Raw genomic sequence first — 14,942 nt, forward strand, 5'->3', positions numbered from 1 at the left:
TTTTTGGTTCCACAAAGAACCATTCAGTCAAAAGTTCTTGAAAGAACCATCTCTTTCTTACCTTTTTCTAATCTGAAGAACTTTTTTTGCCAAAAGGTTCTTTGTATGTTCAAGGTTTTTTGGAACCATTTAGACAACCATTTGGAACTTCTTTGGCATCATGAAGCACCTTTATTTTTAAGATTGTATGTGCACAGATTTCAGTCTATAGATCACTTCGGAAGGCATAAACAACACTGGTCCACTAGAACTTCCTGTTTCGTTTTTTTACACTATACAAACTTTTGAACAAAATAGAATCAATAGAACATTTTAAAACTAATCAAAATGTTAAACGAATACCTTTCAGATTGTATTATATATTTAAGATTTAACAAATAACAACATCAAATTAATAAGCGGAAGTGCTTCTGGACCAGTATTCACATCTTGCAAAGTGGTCTATAACAAGTGCAAAATAATGTAAGACAACATTTATTGCAAAAACTCCTAGTGATTTGTCAATGTATTTCTATCAAGATGTCAACCATCGTGATGTCTAGTCATATAAAACAAGTGTGGTTTTTATTAGGCAATGTCGGCTGTGTCAGCTGAAGTTCTACTAGAAACATTAGCCATACTGTATCAGAGACAAACATAGTTGGGTGATGACTGCCTTTAAATACCTTTCAGCCTCTCTCACAGAATCCTCATGGGCCTCCAGTGCAGCGGTAGCAGATGTTCTGCTGTAGCTCATTTCTGAGCCGTCTTTAGTGAATTAGTTTAATGCCTATTTATACATGCATAACCCAAAACTCGGTGGCATTGATTATCTTGATTTATTTATACAGTAAAACACTCCTGCTAGTCGTTTAAAAACGGTTTTTGCATTATCACACTGACCATATGTTTTGTTCAGGGTGTCAACACTTAAAGGCCACCAGCTGAATGCTGGGATAGGGTGATGTCAGGCAAAGTAATGATCACCCGTACATTAACATCTATCCCCCTGTTTCCGTCCAGTTCAGTCGCCGTCCTGAGAGACTGTATGAAGAATGAGAGCCTGGTGCGTTTCTTCCAGGAAAGACAGGCCACCCTGTGTCACTCGCTACCCCTGGAGACATACCTATTAAAGCCTGTGCAGAGAATTCTGAAGTACCATCTCCTACTGCAGGTCAGTGGTGCACAAATCAGGGACCTTTTTTTTACTTTTGTTGTTGTTAAAATCAGCAGATTAATTTATTACCTTTGTATATGCTACATGTGGTGATTTGGTGTCTCCCTCTTGTGGTAGGAGCTGTCCAAACACTTTGATAAAAGTGATCCTGGGTATGAGGTGGTAGAGGATGCCATCATCACCATGACAGCAGTGGCTTGGTACATCAATGACATGAAGCGAAAGCAGGAGCATGCAGTCAGACTGCAGGTAACATCTCAAGACACTTTATTTTATATCATCAAAACTACAGATGAATCTGAGATTCCATTAACTTGTTTGGAAATATACTGATGGAGTGGATAAATGCAAACCTCACGTTTCTGTAGGAGATCGAGAGCCTGTTGCGGAACTGGACTGGTCCTGACCTCAGCGGGTTTGGAGAGCTGGTTCTTGAAGGCTCCTTTCGGGTTCAGCGGGTGAAAAAGGAAAGAGCATTTTTTCTTTTTGATAAAATGCTTCTCATTGCCAAGAAGAGGCTGGATCATTTCATATACAGCACTCACATTTTTGTAAGTCCTTAACCGTTTGTCATCAGATTTTGTACAATTTGTGTGGATTTTGATTGACCGTATTGGTCATTGTATTTATATTTGGCCACATAAATGTCTAAATGTGTCTAAATAAATACATTTAAGGATGCGCCGATACCTGTACCTTTTCACAACACAGTGAGACTAATTAAAATAAAATAGACTGTATGCACGCTTAGTTTCCCTTGTGAACACCTCAAAACATGCTCCTGTGAGTGGCAAAACACTCTGCAAAATGGCTGCTTACAATATCAGGAAACACAAATCTGCGCAGAAAATCAGTGTCCAGGGACATCTGGTTCCTTTTAAAGTCATAAGGATCAATATGTATAGGCTCTGTGGTTTTAGGCAAACAGCAAATGTAATGTAACAATTAAAATGCTATATAACAATTAAAATCATATACAAAAAACAGAGTTACTAACTAAATTTGCCTTTCCAAGCCACCTTTAAATATTTCCCAATTTAAACGTTGTTCATTACAAAATGTAAACATGCTTGTGAAAAACCAGCAAAAGTCCTTCATAAGTCCATGATTATCCTACAGAATATCCTGTGAAAATATAACAATATCTTCAATATTGACTGAATTATACAAAAATCTTACAATCTGGATGAAAGGTTGGAGACATATAGCAAACAGTAAACAGACGGACGGATACAAATGCTTTAATATTCGCTGCATTTTGTTAACTGTTGTGTGTCATTTAGTGTCCACTAGTGTTGTTAAAATAAGCACGTGTTTGCTGCAATTCATGTGGCGCGTCTTTGTCGGGAGAGAAGCAGCATGCGAGGAGCGGAAAGGGTTAAAATGAAGCGCGTTTTGCGCTAAATAAAAATATTAAAGGATATAGTGGCAAAAGATAAATTAAATAAATGTTCCTGAGAGCGCGTGTGATGTGATTCTCCGTTGTGAAGACGTGCGGCTCAGTTTAAACAACCAAAACAATAAAAAGTTTTAAATGGTTTATTTGGATATATATCGGCGGTCCGGATGGAACGATGCAAAGGTCCGGACCGCGGTCCGCCTGTTTTAGGATGAATGCTCTATAGCTACAAACAACAAACGCCACCTTAAACTAATTTCAGTCAGTTATGTCACATGTGTTATCGGTCTTTGGTACCTGTGCATTTTTAAGAGTACGAGTACATGAGCTAGTATCTGTATTGGCGCATCCCTAAGTAAAATCTACTACAATCTACTATTTCGATTCATAGGTATACATGGGGATACTGTACCATCCATGTGTCCCATATACAAATAGGAAACAACCACACGGAGTGTTCAAATTTACAATACTGTAAATAGCTCCATATACAGGATTTTGGGTCTGCAGCCATCACATATTTCTCTTTATTCCTTTCTCATCTGTCAAGTGCTGTAATCTGCTCCTAGTGGAAAACATGAAGGATCCTCTCTGTTTTAAGGTGTCGGACCAGACAATCCCAAAACAACAACACATTGTTCAGGTGACGTCAGATGATATTGTTAGTGGCACATTTTGTGTTTGAAATCTTCGATGTGTTGTGAACTATACTTGGAAGTAAATCTAAAAAATTTACTTTTATTTACCTCTAGGCTAAAAACCAGGAAGAGAAGCGGCTGTGGATGCACTACCTCAAGAGGATGATAGTGGAAAACCATCCTACATCCTTACCCCAAAAAGTAAAAAGAAGTTTCTATATGTCAGTTCATAAGTCATGACGAGAGAGATGGATGAAGTTTAGTAAGACCCCACCGTAAAGCAGATAACTTATCCTGCTTATTTTCACTCAAGATATTGTATTGGTTTAAGTCGAAATGACTTGCAAACACATATAAAATATTTCCGAGAGCCACTTATAAGCAGTTCAGTTATACAAAAGTTCATGCATTCACTTGTGAAACTTTGACTTTGTATGTGTATGAATGACATTTTTCTTTTCATGTTTTGCAGGCAAGACAGGTTCTAGGTGACAGCTTTTGTCAGTGTACGTATTTTTAGCATTCCTGTGAACTTGGATCACTGAATCAATCCGTTTCATTGCTGTAGGCTATTCATGTTTTTTTATGCTTAGCCCCACAGTTTAATCAAGAGCCAGTAAGAAAGCCAATGCCTTCTCCGAGAATGGATGACGTTCAGAATTATCACAGAGGAAGAAGGCAATCAGGTCTGACTTGTAGTGTTCATTAGAAAACTATAAAATCCCAACTGCCAGCCAACACTTCACATACTCAAATGCATGATTTATATTATATTCATATAAAAGTTGTATACTTATTACAGAACCACCAGAATTCATATACACTCCTGAGAAAGCCAGGAAATGCCTTCCACTCCTATTAGAGAGCAATCTGCCATACAGACGTGGGAGAAGACAGTCTGGTGAGTTTCTTCATAAACAAAATATATACAGTAGATGTATATATACAGTGGGGGAAATAATTATTTGATCCCCTGTTGATTTTATAAGTTTGACAGCTTACAAAGAAATGAAGGGTCTATCATTTTTATGGTAGGTTTATTTTAACTGATATTAACAGAATATAAAAAATTAGGAGAATTTTTTTTATATAAAGGTTATAAATTGATTTGCATTTCAGTCAGTGAAATAAGTATTTGATCCCCTACCAAGCAGCAATAATTCTGGCTCCACAGATTGGTTATGTGCCCATATTGACCACAGATTACTCCTGTCACTTTAAGAAAGTACTCCTAAGTCAGCTTGTATGTATATAAAAGATGCCTGCCAACAGAATCTGTATCTTTCATTTCAACCTCTCCACCACCATGGTCAAGACCAAATACATTTCAAAGGATGTCAGGGACAAGATTGTAGACCTGAACAAACCTTGAATAGGCTAGAGACAGAAGCTTGGTGAGAAGGAGACAACTGTTGGTGCGATTATTTACTATAGAAGAAATAGAAGAAATATAAAATAACTATCAATTGTCCATGGTCTGGAGCTCCCTGTAAGATTTCCCCTATGGGGTAAAGATGATCATGAGAAAGTTTAAAGATCAGCCCAGAACTACACGGAAGAAGCTTGGTAATGAGCTCAAGACAGTTGGAACCACAGTTATCAAACAAACCATTGGTAACATGCTATTCCACAATAGATTGAAATCCTGAAGCACCCGCAAGGTCCTCCTGCCCAAGAAGGCCCGCCTGGCTCATCTGAAGTTTGACAATGAACATCAAACGATTCAGAAAAGCCTTTGGAGAAAGTGCTTAGGTCATACGGGAAGAAAATTGTTTCCTGTTTTTGGAGTGAGAGAAATGCTGACTTATGAAACATTATGCTTTAGGGCTTTTTCTTTGCTCGGGTACAGGATGACTTCGCCGCATTGAGGGGCTGAGGGACAGGCCCATGTACCGTAAAATATTGGGCAAGAAACTCCTCCACTTAACTAGATCACTGAAGATGAGTTGCGCATGTGCCTTTAACATGACAAAGACCCAAAACACAATGCCAAGACAACCAAAGAGTGGCTTAAGGAGAAGCACATTAAATGTCCTAGCCAGTTTCTAGACCCTAGTCCAATAGAAAATCTGTGATAGAGGCTAAAACTCCAATTTGATGAGCAACAGCCAAGAAACCTTAAAGATTTACAGAGGAGTGGACTAAAATGTATCCTGACAAATGTGCAAACCTGGCACCAACTATCAGAAATGTCTTACCTCTGTGCTTGCCAACAAGGGCTTCTCCAGTAAGTACAAAGTTATGTTTTGCTCGGGGATCAAATACTTATTTCACTGACTAAAATGCAAATCAATTTATAACCTTTATATAAAAGTGTTCCCCTGATTTATTTATATTCTGTCTCTATCAGTTAATCTGTCTCCATAAACCTACCATAAAAATGATAGACCCTTAATTTCTTTGTAAGCAGGCAAACTTATAAAATCAGCAGGGGATCAAATACTTATTTCCCCCACTGTGTATATATATATATATATATATATATATATATATATATATATATATATATATATATATATAGAGAGAGAGAGAGAGATAGAGAGAGATGCATAAATAATATATAATTTCAATCTGATTAATTTCTGTGTTCCTAAAGCCCCTGCCAAAGATATAGAATCTGCATTTCCGCAAAGTGGTACGTTTCATGTTTATTTCCACCTAAATTGGCAGTTTAATTCTTTAATTTAACATTTTTAATAATATTTTTGCTTTTCTAATGATTCTTTTTGTTGAGTGAGATATAGATTCCATGAATGATTTCTAAAAATGATCATTTTTGTTCCTATTTTTCCCTACTTCCGGTCTGCCACGGCTCTATCTGTCACTAAATACAGTTTCTATGAAGGTAAAGGAGAATTGTATTGGCTTACATTTAGTATTAAATTAAGAAAATCTTAGTTTTCAATGCATACATCTTTACATCATGTACTGTAACTGTGATATTACAGAAACATGACCTATTTTTGTATATTTATGCAGTCTGGCAGTGAAGGGGAGTTATGCCCGCAGGCTGACAGTATTGGCTCCTCAGGCAGTACCAGTACGCTGGCATCCTCTGTCATTGAAGTTGAATCTGGTCGTATTGATCTTGCCTTATGTCAAGATGACGATGATTTGACCCCACTCCCTCCACCACCAACACTGTCTATTACTGAAGAAATCATGCAGTTTATTAACCAGAGCCGCGCTCGAGAAGGGATGGCAGAGTTATCATCTGAAATGGTAAGTTTATTTATGTTTTTCCTATTTTTCCACTCTTTCGTATTATTTTTAATTTCTTTATTTCTAATGGAGTCAAGTGGGAAAGGAATTTCTACTAAGTTGTTCTTGCTTTCTTTATACCATAGTGCCAGTCGACTCCAGAGTCTTTGGAAGTCAAGCCTTTAGAGGTACAACAGTTAGACGAATCAGTGCCACTGTTAGCTGAAATGAATGATGATCTTAATAGATCAGCTATGGAAAATACTTTTGTAGATGATGGGTCAGACAAAACCGAGGAAAACCATCCATCCGATGAAGCAAATTATTCTCCACTAGAGCACCCTGAGAGATCATCCCCATTGCACAACTACAAAGAAGTGAATCAGTCAGACGAACTGACAGACCTTGGTCACAATGATTCATGCAAACATGAAATCGTCATCCCGCTAAACCAAAAGGAGTGTGAAGACACAGTGGACTCTTTTACTAAATGTGAAGAGCCTCACCTATTATATAATCTGGACAAAACCACTAATAACACATCATTTGAGGCCAAGTCAACTCCTGATCATGTATATACCCCATTAAAAGCAACTGACAGCTCTCTTGTACCCAAAGAGGAGGCAGAGCAAAAGCTGACCAAAAGTGACTGGCAGATTATTGAGAAGATACGCAGTTATTATGAGGCAGCAGACGCAGTTGTGGGGGAGGGTCAGGTGACACGAAGAAACAGCTTCTGTCAAATTCCTACAGGTCTAGTAAAGGATTCTGTGTCTCGATTCAATGTTTGTGTTCGACAAGAGAGCCTGGTGGACTCTGAAAACGGCCGTTCAGAGTGTACTGAAAATGATTCAACATCTTCACTACTCCCAAAGACAAACCAAACTGAGATGCTCAACCATCAGGAATCTGCTGACACAGCCTCTCCTTCATCTCTTTCAGATGTTAGCCGAGAAAAAGAAGAACAATTAGACTGCAGGTCAGACTTTGAGAGGGAGGAAAAGATTTTAGATTTTACTCCCTGCATGAAGCTTTGGAAGGAGAAAGAGAAAAGGGTTCAAGAGCCTCAAAACAATCTCTCAACCTTGAAAGAAATTAGTTCTGCTGAACCTACAGATAGACTTGAAAAAAAAGAGACATCCATAGATTGCGTAATGGGTTTAGTACCACAGTCTGCACTTTCACAATTTGATGAAGATACTTCCAATCCATCTAATTTGCTGACAAAAGATGAAGCTGATAAATCTCTTCAGTCTGTTGGTAGAACCAGATCTCTGATGTCTCCAAATGGAAGCCTGGATAGCCTTCCCAGTCAGATTAAAGTTGGTCGATGGTCGCGGCATGGTGGCAAGGTGGTTTCATGTAGCCATACCCTTTACGAAGGAATGGCAGAGGTACCAGATTTGTGCTTTTTTGAGGGTGGACCAGTCAACCAATGCTTGGTGGAGAACTCTGAAAAGATTCTGAATAAAGTACAAATGCTTGCACGCATGTACACCACCAAGGCAAGCAGCATGAAGGTGCCGCTACATCAAAAGAGAACACAAGCGAGTAGGGGAACTTGGTCAGTGGAGGGAACTGTGAGCGGCCCACCCAAATCCGAGCGAAAGATGCACCAGGCGGATGTGAGAATAATCAGTCAACCGGGTGAGTACAGTATATGGGTAAATTGTGAACTTTGTTGAATTAAATGTTGAAATAAATGAAGACCCTTACACATTTGTATTGTTGTTTGACAGATCTTATAGAGTCATCAGTACTTCCACCCTCTGAAACACTTGGTCACATCATTTTAAGGGAGCAACTGTCTACAAAATATCATCAAGAAAATTATTGTAATCTCATTGGGCCTCCAAAGGAGATCTCATCCATTGAATCTAATATATTGTCTTTTTCTTCTGTTGAATCTTCACTTCAAGTGTTATCAGAAAAAGAAACTGTTGTGGAATCACAGGTCTCTGTGACCACAAATCACATTGAGAGCTCATTGGAAACATGCGAGTCTCTCTTACACAAAAAAGATTTCCAAATAGATAAATCACTCCCGAATTATTCTGAAGCGCAGGACCGAGCTGATCCACATATGGCATTCAACCCCTGCGGATTACTATTAGCACAGCATGCTGACAACATGCCACATTCTCTTCAAGCGAACCATATACATTTTGGGGACAAATCCATTGAATTAAATATGACTGAGGAAGGGCAACAAAGACAGATATTGCAAGAGGAGATGCCTATTTTTGAGAACAATTCTGAGTCTACAAGTGTCCTTTTTACTGATCCATTAGTCATTGAACATTCAGAAGTTACTCGTGGTGTAGAGGAGGAAAATAATTTAGTTGTAAAGCCCTATGAAAGTGTAAAACTGCAATCATCAACGGATAATAAACAAGATGAAAAGCAACATTTGACATTTCAGCAGGCATGTGTTGATGCTGAAACCATGGGCAGTGGTAAATTGGTGTTCTCTGTAGATGATGTGGATGTATGTCACCCATTACAGTCATCAGTCTCATTCGACAACTGTGTTCCAACCACAGTAATGATTGCGGATCAGTCACAATGTCTGGCACAAGAGGCTAAAACTTCAACACAAGTTACACCTTTGCTAGGTTCATGTGGCAAGTCTAGTCTTCTGGATGTCAAAGACAACCTAAGCTCACCTTCTACATCCTCTCTAGATCCACCGGCTTTGAATGAGCTTCCACAGTTTACTAACCAAAGACCACCTAATCTACCATCCAACACAGGAAAAAGAAGTCCCATCGCCAGTTGGAATACATCATCTTTACCAACAATTCCCCAAAGGTATGAACTTAGTTTGAATGAGTTGATATTTTGTTAGATGGTAAAGTAAACTATGAATATATATTAAGTTTGATTTCCTCTTCTCATCTTTGACTTTTCAGACCGTCACATACTTCACTCCACGCTGAGCAACAGATTCAGGATCCTTCCGTTCGTGATCTCCACCCTCAATGGCAATCTTTCTCCCTTAATGATAAGACTCCCTTTGGCTGTGAACGTCCACTAGATACAAAACCACCTTCTGCCTTCAGCTCCAATCTGCGAATGCGCTCGCCCTCTCCTATTAGAGGTTCCCAAAACACCAGATCTTCCTTAACACACTCCGCTCTTAAAAAGTCTCTTGCTGCCTCTTGTATCAGTCAGACAATTTCTCAAAGCATGGCCAAAAAGGGTGCACATCTCCAAACTGCTCCTTCACTCATAAACTCCCCTGCTCCCCTCCCCACTTCATCTATGAGACTGCGGTCACCATCTCCTAAATCCATCATGCTGGATTCAAGTGTGGAGCCCAGCTTTGGGTTCACATCCAGCACTGGAATAGGTAGTCAACCTACAAAGTCCTCTTCATCCCCTTTCAGATCACACAGCCTTCGATCCAGCCCGGCCACAGTTCAGTCCCCTCCTCCTTATTGCAGTCAACGATCGATATCTCCTTCACCTCTAGTTAGTCTCAATTCAACCAATTCTGCTAAAAGCCAAAGCGCAACTTTTCATGACCAGAATCCTTACACCAGCTTGAATGGAAATAACAACAATAACAACAGTTTGAGCGATAACGGGTGGGCCACAAACCACAAAAAATCGACACATGCAAATGTTGGTGAATCCTCTTATTTCCTTGATCCTCAACATGCAACACTGCACAACAGGGTGGCTCGGCCCTTTCCGTTCTCCGAACCCAGCTCTCGTGTGCAGTCGCCATCCCACTCTGTTTGTCTATCTCCGATCAACAGAATTTGCTCCCCTTCACCTTCCCAAAGCCACACCATTCACTTAGTAACAAAACCACCTAATCCCAGAGCCCCCAGACAAGGTGTAGCTGGTTTATTTACCCCTCTTTGTTTGGAACTGTCAAGATCATCGTCTGTTTGTTCACTGTCACCCTGTGAGAGCCCCAGAATCATCTCTCCTCCCCCTATTGGCATTCCAACAAGTGTATGGTGCTTTGCTAACCCACAGCCTAGGAATCCCTCATCAACAAATCCATCCTCACCAGCAACCGCGGAGGCAAACACCGCACAAAAAGAACCCAGAACCGTGTCGCCTACTTCATCAGGCACGCCATTGTGTTCAGTGAGTGTTCCTCAGAACCAGCGGAGGCTGAGAGGAAGCAGTTTACCTTTCGTTACTTTAGGTGATAGACCGCCCAGTCCAGCTAGACATGAACGCAGATCTTGGGCAGAAAGTGGAAGATGGTCAGTGGGTTCCGAATCAGGGTTAACAAGTCCTCGTGGGGGTTCATACAGCGGTAGCCCATCCTCTATTAGTCCTGGACCTCTTTCACCTGTTAGAATAACAGCTGAAAGAAGCAATCATAGCGGAAAACATTTCACAAGCATTGCATGGCCAGATGTCCACGATCTGTTGTCAAAATATAACACAGAGCCTGGTGTTGAAACTGATATAATGTCCTGCACAACGATAGAGCAAGACGATGTAAAGCTAGCAGAAAATATGTGTCGGAGCACCCTGATTTGTCCCTATGTCGGTCAAACCAGCCCTGACTGTGAGAAAGACGCTGCCATTCAGTTCACAAGTGACAACAAAACCATGGATAATGTTACCAATCAAGGGGCAAAAACTGCTTTGAAAACAAGCTACGCCACCACCGTAAACTTGCAAATTGCAGGAAGTGGGAGGATAGCTTCCTTTAGCAATGCACAAGTAAGCCTGACTCAAACACTGGCACCTGTGACAGACCGGAACAAAAGAAGGGTCAGCATCAATAGCTGCAACTTCACAATGCAGGACTGCAAAAGGCTTTGAGTGGTGTAAATGAGGATGTAAGAATGACAAAATACGGGTATCAGCCAATTGACTTTGCTGTGGCCAGTGATTATATTTTTAAATCCCTCAATTACAGAAGGTGCTTTATTCTGGCCAGAATACCAGTAAAATGTCAATAAAATGTTTGTTTTATTCGGCAGTGTAATTTTATTACTTTTTTTAAGATGTTTAAGACTATGTAATATACAAATGTATTATTTGAACCAAAGCCTCTGTCATCAAAGTTTTTCAGTTGGCTGTGATATATGCAGAACTCTTATTTATGAAGTAGTTGTTTTCTGGCACTTAACTCTTGTTTCTTGGTTTTGCACATTTTTCTCTGATTTCCAGACGTGTCTGTAAATTAGTGTTTCAGACAAAACATTCTTGTGCATGTTAAAATCTAATTTGTTTCCATTAATTTTCTATATGAAATGTGGTCAATATGATATGTGAAAACAAGGGAACACAAATCGCTGATGTTAACTGATTATCTGATGTTAATCAAGAAACCATAAACTGATGTTAATCAGAACATCAAAAGACCAAAACATCGGATCTAATCTCTGCTATGTATAAAAATGTGCGCTTTACAGTGAAAAAGCATTCCATAGTGCCTTAGAAATGTTCTCTAGGATAAACTGGCAAAGATTTTTTTTTATTTTTATTACACAAGGACTGATTTGTTAAGAAAATGTAAAGGCCCAGCTCCACTTGAGCAGGAATGTGAGGGGAAAATCAGGACAAACGAGAAATTGGGGGCTGAAGCCTGTCCCAGCATCTCAAATTCAATCTGGACAGTCCATCACAAGGTGAAAAGTATTCATTAAATCTTTTAAGGCCTTTATTGATACGCATAATACTTGTCAGAAAAGTTGCAAAATATAATATAACCAAATAAAACCTTTCTCTGTGCTTCCTCTAAGAAATGCAATGATTGTCACACTGTATGGGAAAATGTGCCCTTTGCTATATTTGTACTTAATAAAACCTTTGTAGTGTAATATGTGTCACAAAATGGCTTGGACAGAACCCAGATGCAGGGAGACGAAGGGTTAGTCAGAAATCTTTATTAAATAAAGTACCCACAATGGGGAAAACATGAACCAAAAAACAAGCAAACAAACACCTCCCACGAAGGGGACAAAACAAGGTCTTTAGAAAAGTGAAAATAATACGTTCACAAACTGTAAACAGGAACCAGTGTACTCCAACAACGTGGGCCCAAGACATCTAGTGCTCACAAACACAAACATTAGACAATGCACCGACACTGAACAGAGGGAAACTGGGACTATATAAAGGGAGACACTAACGAGGAGTGATTACATGGGGGAGAGTGGTGACAGGTGATTGGAATGAAACCCTAACGAGAGTGATTAACAGACCAGGTGATGGGAATAAAACCCTAACGAAGGTGAAACACAAAGCAGGTGATGGGAATGAAACCCTAATGAAACAATTATGGGAGAAAGGAGGGCGGGGCTGAGAGACATCATAGGAAGACACGTGGCGCCAAGTAACAACATAAAGCCACGTGTCTCCACACATAACACAACAGAAACCCGAAAGACGTGGCAAAAATCATGACTCTGCCCAGGGAGCTAGAAAGCTCGAGAAAGTAGGAGTCCCAACAAATATGTGTCTGTTACAATTGAATCATGCAGCCCTTGAAAACAACAGCATAAACGGTAACCATATTTTATAATGGTTCAAGGATCCAGCATTCTTCAAATAATTAAATAAAGTCAGACTTAGAATCTCAGACTTTTTGTAAGTGTTAGGGAAATGGGTGCGACCTGACGAATGAGTGATTCATGCGAAATTGGGACTATTTATTATACGGGTACATCTACATATTTTTTACATAAAAAAGATCAATATTTGTCACTCGTTTTCAGAAAGTGAAACCCATATTATATAGATTCATTTCACATAGAGTGAACCTGGTGATTTCCTGGTTGGCTGCTTTGACTGTGGACTTTAGAAAACACAGTGGACCAAAGTCATCTTTTCAGATGAAAGTGAATTTTGCATTTCATTTGGAAATCAAGGTCCCACAGTCTAGAGGGAGAGTGTAGAGCAGCCCTTCTCGAAGTCCGTTCGGACCAGACCCGCCAAGTGCCAAACAAACACACACACAAGCCCGTCGCGCGAACAAACCATATGGGGTCGTTCTCGTTTCACTCCGTGCCTATCCGTGTCAACCGGTACGTAAATGGTTTCATTTTCAACCGCAGAGCTGATAACGGAATGTAATCGCTAACAGAAGCAGCATTAACGCATCTGGTCGCATTCACGGTTAGACAACCGTGTTGAAAACGTGAAAACATTACAGTCCGGGCATCTCATGTTTTTGCCGCCTTTAGTAGTGTTTACTGACTTCTTCAGCTAAAACGAGCGTCGATAAAATGTTGCAGGTATCAGCCCCGCGAGCGCGTGGTTTTTGTTCTCAAATATGTAAATAAAAGGACTTTTTGCATTTCAAAAACAATGTTTAATTGTGCATTCAAATTAATATCAATGAAACTGCAATTGGGTTCTTTTGAATAAGTGGTGATGTTAAATAACACAATAAAACACAATAAAAACATGATTAAAAATTGTTTTAACCGAGTTATCCGTTTTTCAAATGAACTCTTCATAAAGAGTTGATTTGTTATTTAAAGTTATTTAAAGTTGTTTTTAATGTTTATTAAAAGCAAGTTTAGTAATAACACAGGGTTCTCTCAGGGACCCGTTTCAATAAGGAGGTTCAAGCAACACTGAGTTAAAATATGAACTCTGAGTTGATTTACTCAGATAATCACTACTCCCTAATCACTACTTTCAATGAGTTCAATCCACTCTGAGTAAGTTTACTCTAGGTTACACGTGTTTACCGCGGCTTTAAAAAGCCATCATCAATTGAGCGAAGATAACACGATTCACCATGGCAACGCCACGTGACAAAAAGCACTCCGTTTATTTCTCGCCAGTCGAATTGGAGGCAATATATGTTAGTTGGAACCTGGCACTGGTTGCATGCCGTTGCAGTCCCGACTGCTAGCTGATGTAAATTAGCTAGCAGTACATCACGAAAGTGAGTTCACCCCTCACATTTGTACAAATATTTTATTATATCTTTTCATGGGGACAGCACTATTGAAATGATACTTTGATATAACTCAAAGTATCTATCAGATATATATCTGTATATCAAAGTTTCATTTCAATAGTACTGTAGTTATTTGAAAAAAACTGAAAAACGAACTTTGCTAGTTATTAACAGGTTAGCAGGGTAGCTATAGAGCTAACTCTGCCCCGCACTCTTCTAGCTAACGTATGTCTTCACTGGTAACGTTAGCTAGCGCCCGTAACGGAAATTGTATGTCGCTCCCAGACAGCTAATGCAAGTTGAGCTGAGCCTGACGCCTGAAGCAGCTAAAGTTAGCTCAGCCACCGAACATCGAACGTCCAGGTAAGTTGGCGCAAATACCAGCTGCCTTGTTAGCGGATTCTATTGTGTGACTACGACTGAGTCAAATAAAGTTAGCTTTGCTCCGACGTGTCCGGCGACCGTCTGCTTTGGGTACACTTCGAGTCCGCCCGATGTCCGGGTAATGTACTCGTTCAGACAATAGACTGCTGGCCAGGCAATCTCTACATGCTTTTAAAGTGATACCGAGCTGATGTGTCCGCTCTGAACCATTTTACTCTGTTGCCTCCAGACAGCTAAAGTTGAGACGGTGAAGCAGCTAGCCAGAGAACT

The 14,942-nt window shown here is 39.8% G+C and overlaps 1 protein-coding gene across 1 annotated transcript in view; it reads left to right on the forward strand.

Annotated features, from left to right (window-relative positions):
• LOC306908841 (uncharacterized protein) overlaps positions 1-12,188 on the forward strand; it is a 44,834-nt gene extending 32,646 nt beyond the window's left edge. The window contains exons 7-20 of the mRNA XM_079482054.1: positions 1,003-1,153; positions 1,274-1,405; positions 1,525-1,707; positions 3,157-3,198; positions 3,308-3,394; positions 3,666-3,699; positions 3,787-3,879; positions 3,996-4,094; positions 5,790-5,828; positions 6,028-6,038; positions 6,173-6,415; positions 6,541-8,041; positions 8,134-9,205; positions 9,307-12,188. Coding sequence (XP_079338180.1) covers positions 1,003-1,153; positions 1,274-1,405; positions 1,525-1,707; positions 3,157-3,198; positions 3,308-3,394; positions 3,666-3,699; positions 3,787-3,879; positions 3,996-4,094; positions 5,790-5,828; positions 6,028-6,038; positions 6,173-6,415; positions 6,541-8,041; positions 8,134-9,205; positions 9,307-11,191 — 5,572 coding nt within the window. The 3' untranslated portion in view covers positions 11,192-12,188. The remainder of the gene's footprint in view (positions 1-1,002; positions 1,154-1,273; positions 1,406-1,524; positions 1,708-3,156; positions 3,199-3,307; positions 3,395-3,665; positions 3,700-3,786; positions 3,880-3,995; positions 4,095-5,789; positions 5,829-6,027; positions 6,039-6,172; positions 6,416-6,540; positions 8,042-8,133; positions 9,206-9,306) is intronic.
• The last annotated feature ends 2,754 nt before the right edge of the window (positions 12,189-14,942 follow it).

This window comes from Barbatula barbatula (assembly GCF_947034865.1).
Source record: "Barbatula barbatula genome assembly, chromosome: 19".
NCBI lineage: Eukaryota > Metazoa > Chordata > Actinopteri > Cypriniformes > Nemacheilidae > Barbatula > Barbatula barbatula.